The sequence below is a fragment of the Trichomycterus rosablanca genome, chromosome 6 (assembly GCF_030014385.1).
Source record: "Trichomycterus rosablanca isolate fTriRos1 chromosome 6, fTriRos1.hap1, whole genome shotgun sequence".
NCBI classification, from domain to species: domain Eukaryota; kingdom Metazoa; phylum Chordata; class Actinopteri; order Siluriformes; family Trichomycteridae; genus Trichomycterus; species Trichomycterus rosablanca.
In genome coordinates, this window is record NC_085993.1 from 2,433,020 (window position 1) to 2,455,184 (window position 22,165).

General features: G+C 39.9%; 1 protein-coding gene across 5 annotated transcripts in view; it reads right to left on the bottom strand.

Annotated features, from left to right (window-relative positions):
• Positions 1-16,419: 16,419 nt before the first annotated feature.
• Positions 16,420-22,165, bottom strand: part of evi5b (ecotropic viral integration site 5b) — a 91,096-nt gene continuing 85,350 nt past the window's right edge. For all 5 annotated transcript variants that reach the window (XM_062997246.1, XM_062997245.1, XM_062997247.1 and 2 more), the window contains one exon: positions 16,420-17,167. In XM_062997246.1, the coding sequence (XP_062853316.1) occupies positions 16,880-17,167 (288 nt within the window). In that variant the 3' untranslated portion in view covers positions 16,420-16,879. The remainder of the gene's footprint in view (positions 17,168-22,165) is intronic.

The window sequence follows — 22,165 nt, forward strand, 5'->3', positions numbered from 1 at the left end:
TACACTCATGACACTCTTATACACTCATGACACTCTTATACACTCTTATACACTCTTATACACTCATGACACTCTTATACACACATCTATACACTCATGACACTCTTATACACTCTTAAACACTCATATACACTCATGACACTCTTATACACTCATGACACTCTTATACACTCTTATACACTCTTATACACTCTTATACACTCTTATACACTCTTATACACTCTTATACACTCATGACACTCTTATACACTTACATCTATACACTCATGACACTCTTATACACTCACATCTATACACTCATGACACTCTTATACACTCTTATACACTTATACACTCACATCTATACACTCATGACACTCTTATAAACTCTTAAACACTCATATACTCTTATACACTCATATTCACTCATACACACATCTATACACTCACGACACTCTTATACACTTATACACTCACATCTATACACTCATCACACTCTTATACACTCATACACACATCTATACACTCATCACACTCTTATACACTCATACACACATCTATACACTCATGACACTTATACTGTACACCTTTATACGCTCTTATACGCTCTTATACGCTCTTATACGCTCTTATACGCTCATATACTCTTATACACTCATGACACTCTTATACACTCATACACACTAATATACACTAATACACTCTTATACACTCATACATTCGTACTCTCACACTCATACACTCGTATACACTCATACACTCACTCTCACACTCATACACTCCCATCTATACACTCATGACACTCTTATACGCTCTCATACACTCATACACTTACACTCTTATACACTCATACACTCACTCTCACACTCATACACTCACATCTATACACTCATATACTCATACACTCACACTTATACACTCTCACACTTATACACTCATACTTTTATACACTTATACAATCTCACATCTATACACTCATACACTCTTACACTCTTACACACTTACACTCTTATACACTCATACTTACACTCTTACATACTCTTACACTCTTATACACTCGTATACACTCGTATACACTCGTATACACTCTTATACACTCATACTTACACTCTTACATACTCTTACACTCTTACACTCATACACTCGTATACACTCGTATACACTCATACAATCTCACATCTATACACTCATACACTCACATCTATACACTCATGACACTCTTATACACTCTTATACACTTTTATACACTCATACACTCTCATACACTTTTACACTCGTATACACTCTCATACACTCTTACACTTACTGTCACTCTTCAGCTCATACACTCTTTTACACTCTTACAGATATATTATATTCACACAGATACTCTTCAGCTCATACACTCTTGTGCTCTCTTACAGGCATATACTCTCACCCTTAGACTCTCTTCAGCTCATACACTCATTTACACACACCTATAAACTTTTATTCATACACTCTCATATACTTACACACCCAGACACTCTTCAGCTCATATACTCACACATACACTATTACTTCTACACTCTCATATACTCACACACTCATACACTTTTACTTAAACACTCTCATATACTCTCACACTCGGACACTCTTCAGTGCACACACTCCTTTATACACCGACACCTATGCTTACACACTTTCATATACTCACACATACACTTCAGCTCATACACTCTTTTAAACTCACACTGACACACTCTTCTCATACATTCGACCCTCATACACTCTTATACACTTATCATATAACACTCTCTCACACACATACTACAGGCACACTGCAATTAATTAAACAAATCTACTGGGGGGCAAATCTACTGGGATTGTTGGGGGGGGGGGGGGGGGGGGGGGGGCATTCTAAAACATTTCTGCCATATTAACAGCCGATGGAAACACTGACAGATCCAAACACTACACAAATCTAGGGAGTGGAATATGTTCATATATAATTTACGTCATTATATTGGGGGGCGTTCTGAGCATATCTGAATATAAAATTGTGTCAACATTATGCATTTTATTATAAGTTACACTGTACACGTCACTTCCACTCTGGATTTCATAGCTTTGATTTTTTTAATCATATGAGACATAAATCCAGCACTAATAAGATAAAAGCCTGGTGCGTAATGGTGCTCCACAGCGCCCTCTCGAGTTTCACGCCGCGACGGTTCTTGCAGGTAAAACAGAGCCGCCTTGTTCTGCTACACAATCGGGACACCGCTGATCTGCTGTCGTGATCCCCTCCTAACACCCCCACCCAAACGCTCACCCCCCACACACGCCCCCCACCTCCAGATCTATAGGAACAGAGCCCTGCATTGAGCTCGTGCAGCAGACGGGGCACAGGTACTCTCACCTGCTGCGCGCCGGCGCGTGTCAGTCACAGCGGGGGGCACCTTCCTCACCCCTCCCAAAAAACACCCCAAACCCACCGGAGCTTCTACAGTGCGCAGCTTCCTATTACAATCATGAAACCAGTGACTTATTTACCAGCACTTTTATGACCTACTGTAAATCAGGAGGGGGATTCAGGATCGAGGTGCTGAGAGGGAATCTGTCTGGATGGTCAGATATGATCTAAAACGCCACAGTAAGACTGACACGAATTAAAACGTGTTTCACACTGCCCACAGTCAAGCAAGCTTTAATGCACAAGAAAGAAACCTCTATTTCAAAATCAGTCAATTAAATCTTAGACAACTTTTGCGTATATATACTGTATTTAGAAAAAAACAACAACAACTCTCAAGTCTTAAGTAAAGTTCAACTGCATTTTGGTAAATGAAAATATCTGACGGTTTCTGTTTTAAAGTTAAATAACAACATCTATAAGCTTTTACCTTTGTGTCAGTTATTTCGAGGCAACACGTTGGTTTTAATTAATTGATAAATTAATTCTATTCAATATTTTCAGACATTGGAAGTGACACTTGTTTAGTTAGGACCTGCTGGTCAATGTAATTTAAGCATGCATAAAATAATTAACAGGTACACTATTGGTTTGAAGAATTAATATAAGGTCACAGTATTATGTACAGTGTTTCATTAAGCTGAATATTATAATTAATTACGTTTTATATTATTTTAAAACAAATAAATATCACTGAAAACGACGTGTCTCTTTGTGTGTCCTGTACCACTGTTATTCGGAAGTTGAGAGAACTGTGGACATCATCTTACTCATGTACAATGTTCTTTTAATGCTTCTTAGATTACATCTGACCATCCGGACACAGTAGCATTCAACACAAGGTGACTGCTCCTTTCTGATTTGACTTTTTAATTGACTTATCTATATTTTTGACAAGGCATATACTGTATTTAACCAATTAGGGCAAATAATTGTGTTATAAGCATGCAGTCACAGACACTCTCAAGTCTTAGGTAAAGTTTTTAGGTAAAATTTTAACTGCATTTTGTTAAACGAAAAGATCTGCTTCTGTTTTGTATAAGATTTTATCTTTGTGTCAGTTATTTCGAGGCAACACGTTGTTTTTATTAATTAATACATGAATTATATTCAATATTTACATTGGTCAATGTCATTTATGCATGGATTGCATGGATGAAAGAATTAATAATTACATTATTGGTTTGATAAAATAATATAAGACCACAGTATTATGTACAGTGTTTAATTAAAATTACATTTTATATTCTTTTATTTTATATTATGTATAAATACCATTAAAACAATGCATATTTTTGTGTGTCTTGTGTAATTTGAACACAAGTAGAGGCAATTGGTGAATATTGGCTTTTATTATTACAGTAATTTGACTGCTCAAAATGGAAAAATTGAGTTTTAAATGCAGATTAATCTTCCAATCCATGATTTAAACAAAGACCAAAGCTGCTGCACCAGAATCGTGCAAACTGAGTAAAATGTGCGGAATATCGTGATGCCTCATCTGCTGCTTATTTGTATTTTTGACTGTAACGAGCGATGTTTTGCACAACAGCTCTGCTTTATCAACCCACGATAAACAAAAACAGTAAACCGAACTGATAAGTGACCGTCCTGGACTTTTAATCTCAAACTGAAATCGTGGATGTGGAAGAGAGGTGGAGATTGTGGATTGGGAAATTTTCTAATCATCACAGAGCAGGAAATCAAAACTGTGTGCAGGCTGGTGATTACACTCACACTCACCATAAACGATTTTATTATTCTTTTCCTGCAAAAACACAAAGTCCCTGAATAGAATTATCACAGCATCGTTTTATTAGAATGTATTTCTTGCACCATAACCCTTTAAGCACAACCACTTACTCCATCACCACCATGTGGGCTTTTTTAGTGTATTACTTGCATGTTGCATTTATTGCATAAAGACGAATAGCACACCAATAGCACATTTATAGCAAATGTACTTCTTAAAAAAATATATAATTACTGTAATTGTGCATAAAAATAGATTCATTCGGCCAGTGCGCAAAATGAAAGGTTTGCAAAAAAATTCGTACCCCAACTGGGGTAACGACCATAAGGTTAAGAGGTTGTGCTATACACACTTGATGTGGGTGTGCTATATAACAAGAAAACATCATATATGAAATGCAGCAGTAAGCTGGCAGGGTGTGGGTGGCACAGCCACTAAAGCTGAGATCACAGTTTGAATCTGAGCGGTGCTATCGGCCCGCCGAGCATCTATACATGACTATGCCATGATCGGCTATGTCTGATAGTGAAAGACCTAAGCCCTGACTGGTGACCTGTCTAGTATTGCATTGTGCCCAGAAACCGAACCCGCTGCGAACCTGACCAGGTTAAAAACGGTTGATAAAAATAAAATAAGAAATTGGTTGGCAAAATAATGAATGAAGGCGAAACATCAATAAAGGTGTTGTGATCTGATGTGAGTCGTTCAGTGCAGATTAAATGTATTAATTTTGTTAGTTTATTAATTATTATTTTTCTTTGTAATATAAAAATTGTTTTTTTCTAAGCGATAGGAAATCCAAGGTCCAAACACCTTTAATTATTACAAACAAGTAAAATTAAATCAGTATTTAGGTATAAATATACAAGACAATTAAAATAGTTTGTAATTCTACCAGAGTACGAGTCTCTGTCCAGACTGTGTGAGGAACTGGGGTGTTTTAGGGTACAGACACTTGGAACAGAATGACATGAAAATATTTGGGTTAGGAAAGTTTGGAGGTTCATCTTCCTTGTTTTTGGTATTTTCTCATTTTTATAGTGTAGACGATAATAATAATAATAATAATAATAATAATAATAATAATTATTATTATTATTATTATTATTATCATCATTATTATTGTTATTATTATTATTATAAATTATTTATTATATAAGGGTACCATGCTAGATTATATGACTTTGGAATCATGGTTCCATCAGAAGGGACAAAGAGGATAATTTGCTGCCACTGGATTAATAAACGCTGGCAGCAATTAATTTGTTATAAATATTAATAATAAATATAATGCTTTTTTTAAAACACATGCAAGTTAATTATTCAAAACGCAAATCTAGTTTTAAAGCACTTTCTTAAAAACACACCGCGTGTATTTATGTGCATCCCACGCAGAAGCCACTACATGTTACTCTCAGAAAAGTGAAAATGCATGTGTGTGTGGGGGAGGGGGGGGGGCTGATTTGATCTAAAGCTCTAAAGTTCTGATTCTTAATCACGTCGGAAAATTCGGGGGCAACATTTTTACTGATGTACATCACATGAACAACAGCTTTGCGACAAATCCAATAAAAATAAAGGTTACATTTGATTTAAGTGGACAGATGGAGAGCACTCTGCTAAACCATGTGCGTAAAAGCGCGTCTAGGTAACCGCCGTATTTCTAAATGACAAAACCTGTACATAACAGGTCACAGCAGGACCATTGCTGCAATTTAATACATGATGAATTCGTTCTGTTATACCACCGCTTTATCCTGGTCAGAGTCGCGGTGGGTCCGATCTTTTGTGCGAATGTCAGGAAACATCCCTGACAGGTCGCCAGAGGGGGCGACAAACACACATTCCCAAAAACACCTACATTTGGGGCCATTTATGTCTTTGACTTGTGGGAGGAATCCAAGAGCCAATGTAGCTCTACATTCTTGTCAAAACCCTTAAAAAGTGGAGGAAGGGAAGACATTTCAGAGGGAGCGTGTGCTAGTCGGTGGCCCTATTTCAGCCAGAAGTATAGTGTGGTGCATGAGGCAGTGGATGTGCATCATTCATTTCTTAATTCACTGCCTGTTTCACTACAGCTTTATCCTGGTCAGTTGTGGTGGATTTGATTCATTGGGAAAAAAGTAGGAAGTGCATGTCATTGGACTTGTGTGAGGAAACCGGAACACCCGGGGGAAACCCACTCAGACACTTAGAGAACATGCAAAGTCCATGGTCGCACGGCCAGAGAGGAGAAAGGGATCAAACCCAGGCCCTTCTTGCTGTGAGGCGCCATGACCACCCAGTGCACCACTGTGCCACCCCATGCCTGTACTATAATAGCCCAATTAAAATTCCATAATGCACATAATTCTCTAATAAATAAGAGCAGCATTAAACAATCAAAAACTGAGATTTTTGTTCAGTCATGATTTGCTGTTGTAGAATCTCTGTACTTTCATAAACCCATCCCAGAGTAGACAGTAAATCTCACTGCTTAGGCAACCCGTTATTCTTAGAGAAAAGGAAATCAAAACACACAACATACTACACAAGTGTGAGAAATACACACTGACATTCAAAAAAGAGGAACATCTGCACCTTTGCCCATAGCCTTTCTTTCACTGTTGCATTAATAATTAAATTTGCAGAATTAAATTAAACAAAGTGATTAGCACTGACGGCTCACAGCAAGAAGGTCCTGGGTTCGATTCCCAGGTGGAGCAGTCTGGATACTTTCTATGTGGAGTTTGCATGTTCTCCCCTTGTCCACATGGGTTTCCTTAGCGAGCAGTGGTTTCTTCCATAGACTGTGTGGGACATGTGGTACCCTAGTGGGTAGGGCTTTGGGCTATCAACACAAATGTTGAGAGTTTGAATCACAGCTCTGTTCCAGGGGTGCCGTACAATGACTGACCCTGTGCTCTGACCCCAGCTTCCAAACAAGCTGGGATATGTGAAGAAATAATTTTGTTTCACTGTATGTTTGTATATGTATATATGACAAATAAAGCATTCTATTTTTCTGTTAAAGACATGCAGCCAGGTTAATTGGAGCTACTTAAATTGCACTAGGTGTGTGTGTATGTTTACCTTGTGATGGACACAGCAACCCTGATTAGGATAAAGCAGTGGTAAAACAGACAGTGAATGAGAGATTATTATATTAATACCCACCACACCTTAAGCGTGTAGCTGTAAGAACTTGTGACATCATAATTTTCACAATATTTTTATGTAAACAATGCATGACAACTTTAACATGACAAATTCAACAATGATTTTTTTGCAAAAGCAAGTTACAAACAATATTTATGTGAAAGAAATTGCCAAAGTTATGGTTAAAAGTACAGAGGCGCTTTTTTGATCCACAGTGTAAGTGAAGTGAACCAGATCTCAGGGTGCGCACCGTTGCGCAAAAGCGCACAAGAACGATTAAACCTGGTTATTAATCCACAATTTTAGTCCATTTAAACTCTTTAATATTGTAGATAAGAGTAGGATCACATGATGCGGCTGGATCGATAACTAAATGCATGTTATAATCTTGTTTATTATACATTTTAAACTCGAAACACTAAAAGTCGGATCTTCTAAGCAACCACGTTTCAAAACGCGAGATTTTTTGTTTTGTTTTTTTCGGTCGTGATTTTGCAGATGTCGAATCTCTGACTGAAGCGGGGACATTATAGCACCTGCTTAAAATCATTCATTCGTTTATTTGCTCATTTTTACATTTATTTACTCGTTTTTACATTTATTTACTCGTTTTTACATTTTATTTACTCGTTTTTACTAGGCATCGCAGTGGGTCAGGTGCCAGTCGGAAATACTTGGCGCAAAGTAGAAAAACATCCAAATTTGGGTGCCGGTTCATCAAAGGGAACAGGAACACTTATTTACACACTCAAGTAGACCTAGGGGCGATCTAGAGCAGTTAATCTACCTACTGGTATGTTTTGGGAAATGAGAAAAGTTGTAGGAGGAAGAAAGTGCGAACCAGTCGTGATTTGCTGAAAGTGCGGAGGCATAACAGCGCGTATTTCGAAGAAAAATGAAGTATAAATCCACACACTGCTTACCTGTATGATGCTGGGAATCTGTACTGGTTTTGACACTTGCTGTTGGTTTATTGAAGTTCAGTAGCCACGCTGATCGTCTTACTGAGGCTGAGGGAGAACCAACTTCCTGAAAACATTATTTCTAACACAACGATGAACCAACACAGCAGCAGCAAAAGCAGCAGATCTGTGTTTACATCATGCCATCCACATTGACTATATAATAATACAGAATAAAAGAATGTTACACATTTATTCCATTTATTAAACTAATAAATAAACATTGCACACTAATACAAATTATTCATGGTACAAAGCAAAATTACTAATTCGTCCTGATCAGTGTTGCAGCAGGTTTATCTTCATTCATTAACCAGGCGCAATGCAAGAGCATTTACAGCATATGTATTACCATGCACATTATTACCATAACACGTCTCATCCACAATTAATTAGCTCAATTTGGAAATAATAATTTATTATAACCCTTGCACTTGATAGCCTATTTTGTTTTGTAGCCTTTTTTGAATCAGTCGTACAGACCATGTAAATCTACAACCCCAAATCAGAAAAAGTTGGGACAGCATGGAAAATGATTAAAAAAAAACCCAGTTTCTTACATTTACTTTGACTTTTATTTTATTGCAGACAGGACCACAATCCACGTATCCACTGTGTGATGGTCCAACCTAGATGCCTCCGAGCCCAGAGAACATAAGTCTTCTTTTTTGCACAGTAAAGTTTTAAGAATCATTTGTGAAGTAACTCTGTATTGTAGAGCTTTATCAAAGTTTGATAAACTAATCCCTCACCCATGTGGTTATATCAGCTAGTGTTGAGTGGAGGTTCTTGATGCGGTGCCGACTGAGGGATGGAAGATTATGAGCGTTCAGATTAAGCTCGCGCCCTTGTCCTTTACACACTGAAATTCCTCCTGATTCCTTGAATGGTTTAATAATATTCTGCACTGTAGAGGGAGAAATATGCAAATCCCTTCCAATCTTTCTTTAAGGTTCATGTTCATGTTTTTAAACATTTTAATCATTTTCTCACACATTTGTGGACAAACTGGATCCTCTGATCATCTTTACTCATTAGAGACTCTCAGTCTTTCCTGGATGCTGCTTCTGTACCAAACCATGATCACAATCACCTGTTTGGAATCACATCATTATTTAGTCTTTTCACCTCATTACGAGCACTAAATTGCTCCTGTCCCAACTTTTTTTGGAATGTGTTGCAGGCCTGAAATGCAGGAATGGATGTTTATTAATCAATGAAATTAAGTTGAGCAGATAAAACATGAAATATCTCAGGTTCATCCTGTCTGACATCAAATAAAAGTCAAAGTAAATGTAAGGAACTCTGTGTTTTTACTTTATTTGCATTTTCCATACTGTCCAAAGTTTTTCTGATTTGGGGTTGTACAGTGGTGTTCAAAATAATAGCAGTCCAACACCATTAACCTGATAAATCACTGTTTTCAGTAGAAATGCTATTTCTACATAGCAAAAAATTTTCTTGAAAGTGTAGTAGAGTAATGAAAACAAAACAAACCCAACAATTAGGACATGCATGCCGTTCATTCTGAGTAATCGAAGCATTGATTGAAAGGGGGTTGTTTAAAATAATAGCAGTGAGGAGTTCAATTGGTGAAGTCATTCATTCTGCAGAAGAACGGGTGTCAATTTTGGCCCTTATTTAAGGTAGGAGGGGGGCAAATGTTGCACAGGTTGGTCATAGCGCATTTCCTTCTGAAATACTGGGTAAAATGGGCTGTTCCAGACATTGTTCTGATGAACAGCGTACTTTGATTAAAAAGTTGATTGTAGAGGGAAAAAACATACAGAGAAGTGCAGCAAATTATTGGCTGATGAGCTAAAATGATCTCAAATGCCTTGAAGTTACAACCAAAACCTGAAAGATGCAGAAGGAAGTGTGAAACTACTGTTCGATTGGATTGAAGAATAGCCAGAATGGCAAAGGTTCAGCCAATGATCACCTCCAGAAAGATCAAGGAACATCTGAAGTTACCAGTGAGTACAAAAGATGATTAAGTGAAGCCAATTTACCAGCAAGAATTCCTTACAAAGTCCCGTTGTTAAGATAAAGACGTGTCCTGAATGGGTTAACATTTGCCAAGGAACACATTGACTGGTCCAAAGAGAAATGGCTCAACATTTTGTGGACTGGTAAAAGCAAAATTGTTCTTTTTGGGTCTAGTGGCCGTAGACAGTATGTCAGACGACCCTCGAGCACTGAATTCAAGCCAAAGTTCACTGTGAAGACAGTAAAGCATGGTGGTACAAAACTATGATATGAGGATGTTTATCATACCATGGTGTTACGTCTATTTATCACATACGAGGGATCATGGATCAGTTTAAATATATCAGAATACTTGAGGAGATCATGTTGCCCTATGTCGAAGAAGAAATGTCCTTAAAATGGGTGTTTCAACATGACAATGACCCAAAACATCTTGGTTACAGACAAACAAGATTGAGGTAATAGAGTGGCCAGCACAATCCCCTGACTTCAATCCCATAGAGAACTTGTGGTCTGACGTCTGAAACACGTTTTTTTTTTTTTTAGGCAAAACCCAAAATTGCAGAAGAACTGTGGAATGTCGTCTAATCATCCTGGACTGGATACCTGTTCAGAGGTGCCAGAAGTTGGTCGACTCAATGCAACACAGATCTCGGAAACAATTGTTATGCCACTAAATATTAGTTCAGTAATTTAAAGTAAAGTGAAACCTCACCAACCTTTTCATGTTATAGATACATTTTTTGAGTTTTTTAAGAAAAATGCTGGCACTGCTATTTTTTTGAACAGCCTAATATTCATTTTTCTTAATTCTTTGTAAAGGTTTAACACAAACTGGCTAAATTTTGTTAATGTTTTGATTTAGAATTGAAAGTGTAGTATTTTCAGTGCATTTGCATTTATGGAAATAAAAGTTATTATAATGATTTTGTGCTTTATTCGCTTTTTTAAAAATCACTGTTATTTTTTTGAACACCACTGTATTTGTCACTATTTTGTAAAAATTATACATCATTTATGCTTTTTCTGGGTCACCAACATTTCTAATTTGATTATTTTCTGTATCATTTCTGCATTCCTAGAAGTTTTTGATAGACACAAGTCAGAACATTCATTCATGTCATAGTTCTCATTTTAGCGACGATTCCGGTAAAGGCTAGTACGAGGTTTTTGCACCACACACTTCTCAGGGCCAGTGTGTTAGTTTTTTTTTTAATGATTTATAGTCATTGTGAAACCACTGGCTGACAGTATGATAGACACCACAAAATTTACCTACTAGCAATGCCATGACTGTTGTACACTGTTCTAGAAGTAAAGGCCAGTCTCCTCACATAACCCCACATTCTTAATGCCTACATAATTGTTTTCTATATTGCATAATATTTATAAGATTTTGTGTTGAATATACACAAACTGCAAAAAGCCAAAACATAAAGACAATAAAATGATGGTATAACAAATATGGTATGATAAGCCACCGTTTCTCTATATTCCCTACCTAACATTTCTATGACTAAATCAAATAGTCTGATTCCATTGAGTGGGGATCTATAACGGTTTTGGCAACCATGTGGTGGAAATGCTTAGTAAGTGAATGCTTTGTGTTGTTGTATAACCACCAACAGATCTAAAATAACTAATGCTAAGGTGCACCTTATGGTGTAAAACTCTCTCCTTATGATGTTTTTAAATTTCAGGATAGAAAAAACCCATGCATGATGCTAAAGGCCTCCAGACTAACAGATTTAAACATCGTTAAGACATGATGAGTTCTGTAGGTCTGAATCACATGCTGAGAAAAAGATCTCCATCTCATTCAACCCTCAATGAACGAAGATTTTCCATATAAGAAATGGCCCAACACAAACTATTTTGAGCCTGTTGAACAGCATACAATAAAAAAAAAAATCTGTTCCTATTCCCTATATGCTCCTGTATCAGTATCAAAATAGAAGTGCAGTACAGTGGCTTGATGGGTAGCACTGTCACCTCACAGCAAGAAGGTCCTAGGACAGATTCTTAGCTAAAGCAATCCAGGTCTTTTCCGTGTGGGGTTTGCATGTTCTCCCCACAACCCTGTGGGTTTCCTCTGGGTGCTCCAGTTTCCTCCCACAGTCCAAAGACATGCAGCCAGGTTCATTAGAGCTACTAGAAATCACAAGTGTGAATGTGTGTGTTTGCCCTGTAATGGACTGGCGCACGGTCCAGAGTGTTTCCTACCTTTCACCCAGTGCATTATTATACTGCAACCCTAGCGGGGTAGAGGGTTCTAAGCTCAACAACACAGCTAAATTCCTCCTTACAAACAATTGCATCATCACACAAGCCGTGTGCACTTCAAATAAATATGGAGACAACAGACCGGGGTTCAAAACATATGACCGTCACGCCCCCCTACCACTGAAAACCAACAAAATTTAATAATAAACCTCCGCGTCACGACACAGATGACGGTCATTCTGCATAGTGGCCATTTTCCCAAATAATAAACCTTCACATTACAGGACAGAATAAAATCAGCTGGCACAGCGGGCGGAACTTGTCATAAAGTTAGCAACAACACAGCCCACCTATTTACAGAAATGTTATGATTGCTCAGTTTTTTTAAATGCATTTTCTCCCCATTTTCCTCCCGATTTACACCCGATTGCATCTGAGGAGAGCACGTCACTGCACACGCCTCTTCCGACACGTGTACAGCCCTCCTCTTCTCACCCCTGCATTCTGCACAGGCGTCTCTTCCGCCAAGCAGGGTCCTTACACAGCGTATGAAGACCCCACCCTCACATAGTCCGGTCATCCCGCCCTAGCAGATACGGTGGGCAATGATGCCCGCCAGATGGCACCCAGCCGTGTGAAAATTTATAGCTGGACCACCAACCATCGACGTTCTTTCCAGAATTCTAACAGGGAGACAAAGAAGCTTCTTTAATTTAACCCTTCCCATTCCCACACAAATTGAATAGGCAGGTATGAATGATTTATTTGCTAAGATTTGAATTGAATTAATTAAAGATTACATTTAATTAGAACAGCTTACTTTTTGTATGCATATATTATTAGGCTTTTTCTGAGGGCATAGAAGGGCATGACGGTTCCCCTGTGGGTTACAGTCATGCTGGGACAGAAAGAGCCTTTGCCAAAGTCTTACCACAAAGCGTAATGATTTTAGTAAGATGTCGTACACCTGTTAGCAGTATAAAAAAAGTGGTGTTTATATAAGTTTGGCCATAATTTCTAACAACATAGCTTTAAAAGAAGTGCTCTGAACTTTGAGATGAAAAAATAAAAAACACTCCAGCGCCATCAGTCTATTCTGTGACTAAAAGAAGCCACCCGTGTGGGCAGAGGTGTGAAGTCACCACATGCAGGAACAAACCTTTAGGTGCGAAGGTGCTGTCAAAAGCACCAGCAAATCTTAAAATACCGAAAGCTGTGGGCTGCAGTTTATTAAAGACAGAAAGGTGATTTGGAAAGCTGTTCAGCGGCGAGTTGGATGAATAAGACACACGGTGACCTGTGATTGAGTAAAAAGAGAAGCAGCAGTGATCTTCGGTGAAATCTGGTAGATGTTTGTGTTATAGCTGCAGAGCTGCTGATGAATCTGATTTACCTTTCACCGAGTCGAGCAGCAAAACAGGAAACTAACGAAAAGAGAGAACAGAGGCTCAAAACTTACCGTACGTGACTTTATGACCCAGGATTCTGATTCTAAACACACTTTATCCTGTAAAAAATTAAAACACGCTTATTTACCACAGACAAGAACTCCAATAAGAGAACCGTGGAAATTATTGGTTATCCAAGTGACGAAGTCTTTTTGTCGGCTTAAACTAGCCTGGCCCTTTCCTTTCATTAACAAGGTGATTCCAGAACAGCCACCAAAATGGTGTTTGGTGTGTTTTTGTGTATTATTCTGTGTTATCTCTAGATGAGGTGTGAAAAGATCAGGGGGTCGGCAGATTGTGACATTTTCAAACCGTGTCTTTGTGATTCAGGGCAGTTGTAGTCTAGTGGTTGAGGTACTGGACTAGTAATCAAAAGGTCACTGGTTGAAGCCCCACCACTGCCAGGTTGCCACTGTTGGGCCCTTGAGCAAGGCCCTTAACCCTCAATTGCTAAGACTGTATACAGTCACATTACTGTAAGTCTTTGGGTAAAAGTGTCTGCTAAATGAATAAATAATTGGCTGTGGCCTGTGTGTATTTTTGTAAATATTCTGTATATTTTCTATACTTGTGTATACATTTTAGCATTTCACTGCCAGTTGTACTGTGATTAGATTTTGATTTGATTATATTCAGTCACATTTAATTCACTTTGGGTAAAAGTGTATGTAAAGAAACGGGTGCTATATATATATACCTGGGGGGCTTCCTGAGTTCAACCTACATCTGTAAAACACAGGTGACTTGTCTAGAAACACTAATATCACAGACCCGTATCTCCCCTGTGTAAACCAACTTCTGTTTTCTAACTAGAAGTATAAAGTCAGAGGTTTATAAGCCTGCTCTGTGATTCGCTTCACATCTAAATATACAGTACACTGATCAGCCATAACATTAAAACCACCTCCTTGTTACTACACTCACAATTTCATTAGCTCCACTTACTATATACACTTTGTAGTTCTACAATTACTGACTGTAGTCCATCTGTTTCTCTACATATTGTTTTAACCTGCTTTCACCCTGTTCTTCAATGGTCAGGACCCCCACACAGCAGGTATTATTTAGGTGGTGGATGATTCTCAGCACTGCAGTGACACTGACATGGTGGTGGTGTGTTAGTGTGTGTTGTGCTGGTATGAGTGGATCAGACACAGATACTGCATCCACTCCCTGTCCACTCTATTAGACACTCCTACCTAGTTGGTCCACCTTGTAGATGTAAAGTCAGAGTCTGCTGTTTGAGTTGGTCATCTTCTAGACCTATCAGTGGTCACAGGACGCTGCCAAGGGGCACTTTTGGCTGGATATTTTTGGTTGGTGGACTATTCTCAGTCCAGCAGTGACAGTGAGGTGTTTAAAAACTCCAGCAGCGCTGCTGTGTCTGATCCACTCATACCAGCACAACACACACTAACACACCACCACCATGTCAGTGTCACTGCAGTGCTGAGAATCATCCACCACCTAAATAATACCTGCTCTGTGGTGGTCCTGTGGGGGTCCCGACCATTGAAGAACAGGGTGAAAGGGGGCTAACAAAGCATGCAGAGAAACAGATGGACTACAGTCAGTAATTGTAGAACTACAAAGTGCTTCTATATGGTAAGTGGAGCTGATAAAATGGACAGTGAGTGTAGAAACAAGGAGGTGGTTTTAATAGCCAGGTTGGGAACTTAATAATTCCTTAAGTATTAAATAAGCTCAATTTAAATTGCATTGAATTGAACCAGTTGAAGTGACCGTTAGTCAAATTACACACTAATGTCATTGGAATGGTATAGTTACACACTACAAAGCACTGGGATTATACTGGACCAGAAACTCACTCGTAAACAACTTCTAAACCTAATGAACTGACAGGAGTTTACATTCGTTAAGTGTAAAGTCCTTTCTTGTGTGGTGCAGTAAAATAAACCATTTTTGGTAATGCTAAAGCAAACTGATGACAGGCACGTTGCTGGGGTTAGCGCTCCTGTTCCATTTTGGACCTTCTGTGTGGTAAAATGAATGATGATCCATTTTATTTATGGATTTTCTCCATTTTCTCCCCAAATTTATCGTAGCAAATCAGTTTTCCACTGCTGGAGACCCTGATCCCATCCAGGGAGGGTATATTCACCTGACACGCTCCCTCTGACATGTGCACGGACCACCGACCCCTTTTTATTCGCCCGTACTTTGATGGATTGATGCGAGAGGTCGGTCTAGCGCTTGGAGAGTCACGCACTGATCTCCACGTTCCTTCACTTCTGTACAGGCGCCTCGGGTACTAACCAGGGTCCTTACACAGTGTCAAAGACCCACCCGGCAGACTAGTGGCCAATTCTGTCTGCACTGCCATTTGTGCCCGCTAGAGTTGAGATTCGAATCCCAGTGCTAGTGTGCTAGTGGAATATTTGCTGTACCATCTGGCATGATTACTTGTAGTGTGCACGTAAATGGAGATTGTTGAGTAAACTATAATGTAAACACAGACAGTACTTACACTAATTGACACTAATTAAAGTTTATTTGTCTCTCTGTACAACATTTAATGTACAATAGTGTTCCTACACCTGTAGGTTTTCCCCTCAATGTGATGGACACCCACGAATTCACTCCGTAGGTTTTCAACGGCTCCTGTTTAAAAAAAACGGTTAAAAATTAAAAACTAGTCGAATGCTTTTATCGTAATGCATAAAACACAGATCATACAAGTCAGTTTGTGGTAGCGTGAAGCGGCGTCTCCGATTTTAGGGCGTTCGCTCTATTCGAAGGAGTCCAAAGACCCGAACGAGCCACTCGTGTCACGCCGAAATCCAAAAACAAACAAAGTAATCACAAATATGAAACGCAGCATGAACATCTGACTCATTTTGGCAAAAACAAAATGTAAAAGGCAGATGTGAAGTAAAACCGCGGTTCGTCGGTGAGATTTCGGGTCTCGGGTTGTCATTGTTAGTGTCGGCGGTCACACGGTTGTGCTCTTATGGCTGCTATCGGACGGCACGGTGAGCATCAGCTCCTCTCCGTCCTCCTCCTCGTCCTCGTCGTCATCGTCGCTGTCCATGTCCTGCAGCTGCGGGTGAAGCGTGATGCGCCCGCCGGCTAGACGCTGAGGCGGTTTGAGTGGAAGCTTCATGCCGTCTTCGTCTGACGACTGGTTGGATTCTTCTCCTCGTCTGTAGTGATTCACGATGTGGATCGCGTCAAAACCCGCCTGGTTCGATGAGCCCCTCTGTCCTTTTAAACAGCGGATCTGCGAACACAACACACACCCGTCATTCTCAGCGCTCGCAACGGAAGACGGACGCTGGACGTGGACATGCGGATATTTCTTTTCATGCATGACGTGTAGAACTGATAAACAAAAATAAACAAGTATTATTGCATTAGCAGTGTAAGCGACGTACACGATATGATCAAGTATGTTTGTCGACCTGCAACCGGACCGTGAGATTGTTCTTTAACAGTCTCCACTCCTCCAGGAAGGCTTTGAGAGTGTGTCTGTAGACATTTGTGCCTACTTGTGGTCGAATGTAGCAATTGGGAGGGTTGTTCACATTCACACACTCATCTCAAAGGGCTTCTCACAATACTTTGAAGTATGTCTGTGGGAATTTGTGCCTGTTCAGTCAAAAGATGTGTATGTGTAAGGCTAGACATGGATTGAATTGATGTTCCAGTTCATTCCAATGCTGGTCACTGGGGCTGAGGTCAGGACTCAAGGGTACAGAAGGGCCTAATATATATTGCAGTTAGCAAATAGTAGTATTTATATATATAAAACAGTTGTGTGTATATACAGTATACACCGATCAGTCATAACATTAAAACCACCTCCTTGTTTTTACCTCCATTTTATCAGCTCCACTTACCATCTAGAAGCACTTTGTAGTTCTACAATTACTGACTGTAGTCCATCTGTTTCTCTACATGCTGTTTGTCTGTCTGTCTGTCTCTCTGTCTGTCTATCTATCTATCTGTCTATACAGTGTATCACAAAAGTGAGTACACCCCTCACATTTCTGCAGATATTTAAGTATATCTTTTCATGGGACAACACTGACAAAATGACACTTTGACACAATGAAAAGTAGTCTGTGTGCAGCTTATATAACAGTGTAAATTTATTCTTACCTCAAAATAACTCAATATACAGCCATTAATGTCTAAACAGCCGGCAACAAAAGTGAGTACACCCCTAAGAGACTACACCCCTAAATGTCCAAATTGAGCACTGCTTGTCATTTTCCCTCCAAAATGTCATGTGATTTGTTAGTGTTACTAGGTCTCAGGTGTGCATAGGGAGCAGGTGTGTTCAATTTAGTAGTACAGCTCTCACACTCTCTCATACTGGTCACTGAAAGTTCCAACATGGCACCTCATGGCAAAAAACTCTCTGAGGATCTTAAAAGACGAATTGTTGTGCTACATGAAGATGGCCAAGGCTACAAGAAGATTGCCAACACCCTGAAACTGAGCTGCAGCACAGTGGCCAAGATCATCCAGCGTTTTAAAAGAGCAGGGTCCACTCAAAACAGACCTCGCGTTGGTTGTCCAAAGAAGCTGAGTGCACGTGCTCAGCATCACATCCAACTGCTGTCTTTGAAAGATAGGCGCAAGAGTGCTGTCAGCATTGCTGCAGAGATTGAAAAGGTGGGGGGTCAGCCTGTCAGTGCTCAGACCATACGCCGCACACTACATCAAATTGGTCTGCATGGCTATCACCCCAGAAGGAAGCCTCTTCTGAAGTCTCTACACAAAAAAGCCCGCAAACAGTTTGCTGAAGACATGTCAACAAAGGACATGGATTACTGGAACCATGTCCTATGGTCTGATGAGACCAAGATTAATTTGTTTGGTTCAGATGGTCTCAAGCATGTGTGGCGGCAATCAGGTGAGGAGTACAAAGATAAGTGTGTCATGCCTACAGTCAAGCATGGTGGTGGGAATGCCATGGTCTGGGGCTGCATGAGTGCAGCAGGTGTTGGGGAGTTACATTTCATTGAGGGACACATGAACTCCGATATGTACTGTGAAATACTGAAGCAGAGCATGATCCCCTCCCTCCGGAAACTGGGTCGCAGGGCAGTGTTCCAGCATGATAATGACCCCAAACACACCTCTAAGACGACCACTGCTTTATTGAAGAGGCTGAGGGTAAAGGTGATGGACTGGCCAAGCATGTCTCCAGACCTAAACCCAATAGAACATCTTTGGGGCATCCTCAAGCGGAAGGTGGAGGAGCGCAAAGTCTCGAATATCCGCCAGCTCCGTGATGTCGTCATGGAGGAGTGGAAAAGCATTCCAGTGGCAACCTGTGAAGCTCTGGTAAACTCCATGCCCAGGAGAGTTAAGGCAGTTCTGGGAAATAATGGTGGCCACACAAAATATTGACACTTCAGGAACTTTCACTAAGGGGTGTACTCACTTTTGTTGCCGGTGGTTTAGACATTAATGGCTGTATATTGAGTTATTTTGAGGGAAGAATAAATTTACACTGTTATATAAGCTGCACACAGACTACTTTTCATTGTGTCAAAGTGTCATTTTGTCAGTGTTGTCCCATGAAAAGATATACTTAAATATCTGCAGAAATGTGAGGGGTGTACTCACTTTTGTGATACACTGTATGTCTGTCTATCTGTCTGATTGTCTGTCTGTCTGTCGATCTGTCCGTCCATCCGTCCGTCTATCTATCTATCTATCTATCTATCTATCTATCTATCTATCTATCTATCTATCTATCTATCTCTATCTCTCTCTCTCTCTCTCTCTCTCTCTCTGTCTGTCTGTCTGTCTGTCTGTCTGTCTGTCTGTGTCTATGTCTGTCTGTCTGTCTGTCTGTCTCTGTCTGTCTATCTATCTATCTATCTATCTATCTATCTATCTATCTATCTATCTATCTATCTATCTATATGTCTGTCTATCTGTCTGATTATCTATCTATCCATCCATCTATCCATCTGTCTGTCTGTCCGTCCGTCTATCTATCTATCTATCTATCTATCTATCTATCTTTTTTATCTATTTATCTGTCTGTCTGTCTATTAATAATAAAGAGACGAGTACGCTGGCTCTATACGTTGTGCTTAGTATATTGCTAAAACACTTTTATATTTATTATTATACGAACGTGAAAAGCAGAAGCTGCTACACTCATAGAATTGAAATATAGTGTAAAGGTAAAGGGGATTTATTTTTAAATCAAGTGTTAGTGGGCCTCTCTCAGGTTTATCGTGGATGGAAAGAGCATACGTGGCTCTGTGTATACATATTCATATATATATAGCTCGGGTCTATTTACAGATCTGAGGACGTGACTTCAATCTGCAGAACTTAAAGAAGGAGCAAAAGATTTAGTGTCCTGTGTCGTGCTTTTCTACAGAAGATCACGAACAACAAGATGTGGAACAACAAGTGAAATTAAGCAGCGATACTTATAATAAACATTAACACATGCGGGGTGTAAAATAAAAAAGGAGAAAAGTAGGAGAGAAATAATAAAACTCTGTGGAAGTGTGGGCTGGGATTTTTCTGAGTGGTGTAATGAACAGATTCTTAAAACACACACACACACACACACACACTTACCTGCAACACACTGCCTCACCAAGACAGACATGTGGGAAGAGAGGTATTCATGGGTATTTCAAAGCAACCACAACATCTCAAGTGTGACCCCACACACTTCATTAAACATCTTAACATTTACTACAATTCTCACATCAACACATTTCTATCACTGAGAGGCCGAGGCGAGAAGAGGGAAGGAAAGAGAGAGAGAGAGAGAGAGAGAGAGAGAGAGAAAGAAGAGAAAAGGGCCGGAAACAGCAGCAGAACCCTCGATGTGTGACGGCTGCTGGTGTTCAGAAGGTTCAGTTCCACTCAGTGTGAGTTCCTCTGATAGGAAACCTCTCGACCTTCAGCGATTACGTAACTGAAATAGCAACCAGCAGAAAGATCTGCACCTAAACAACACTACAACACGTCCACGAGTTTCAGTACCGCACTTAATCATTCACTGAAAGCTTCGAACATGTGATAAACAGTCATTTATGAGTACTTCGGGTACTGATTTATAGATCAGGTTTGTGCTTTTCCATCTCTGATAGTACTGGCACGCTTGTTCTACACGCCATCCCAAAACCACTTGGCAGTAATACGACTTTAACAGTCTCCGCTCCTCCTGGAAGGCTTTCCACAACATTTGGGAGTGTGTCTGTAGAAATTAGTGCCTACTTACTGTTAAATGTAGTAATTGGGAAGGTTATTCACATACACTATATGGCCAAAAGTATTTGAACACCTGACCTCTATGTGATCGTTTCATCTACAACAACAGTCACTCATCTGAAAAGGCTTCTCACAAGACTTGATGTATGTCTGTGGGGATTTGTGCCTGTTCAGTCTAAGGAGCATTTGTAAGACTAGGCATAGGGTATATATACAGTGTATCACAAAAGTGAGTACACCCCTCATATTTCTGCAGATATTTAAGTATATCTTTTCCTGGGACAACACTGACAAAATGACACTTTGACACAATGAAAAGTAGTCTGTGTGCAGCTTATATAACAGTGTAAATTTATTCTTCCCTCAAAATAACTCAATATACAGCCATTAATGTCTAAACCACCGGCAACAAAAGTGAGTACACCCCTAAGAGACTACACCCCTAAATGTCCAAATTGAGCACTGCTTGTCTTTTTTCCTCCAAAATGTCATGTGACTCGTTAGTGTTACTAGGTCTCAGGTGTGCATAGGGAGCAGGTGTGTTCAATTTAGTAGTACAGCTCTCACACTCTCTCATACTGGTCACTGAAAGTTCCAACATGGCACCTCATGGCAAAGAACTCTCTGAGGATCTTAAAAGACGAATTGTTGCGCTACATGAAGATGGCCAAGGCTACAAGAAGATTGCCAACACCCTGAAACTGGGCTGCAGCACAGTGGCCAAGATCATCCAGCGTTTTAAAAGAGCAGGGTCCACTCAGAACAGACCTCGCGTTGGTCGTCCAAAGAAGCTGAGTGCACGTGCTCAGCGTCACATCCAACTGCTGTCTTTGAAAGATAGGCGCAGGAGTGCTGTCAGCATTGCTGCAGAGATTGAAAAGGTGGGGGGTCAGCCTGTCAGTGCTCAGACCATACGCCGCACACTACATCAAATTGGTCTGCATGGCTGTCACCCCAGAAGGAAGCCTCTTCTGAAGTCTCTACACAAGAAAGCCCGCAAACAGTTTGCTGAAGACAT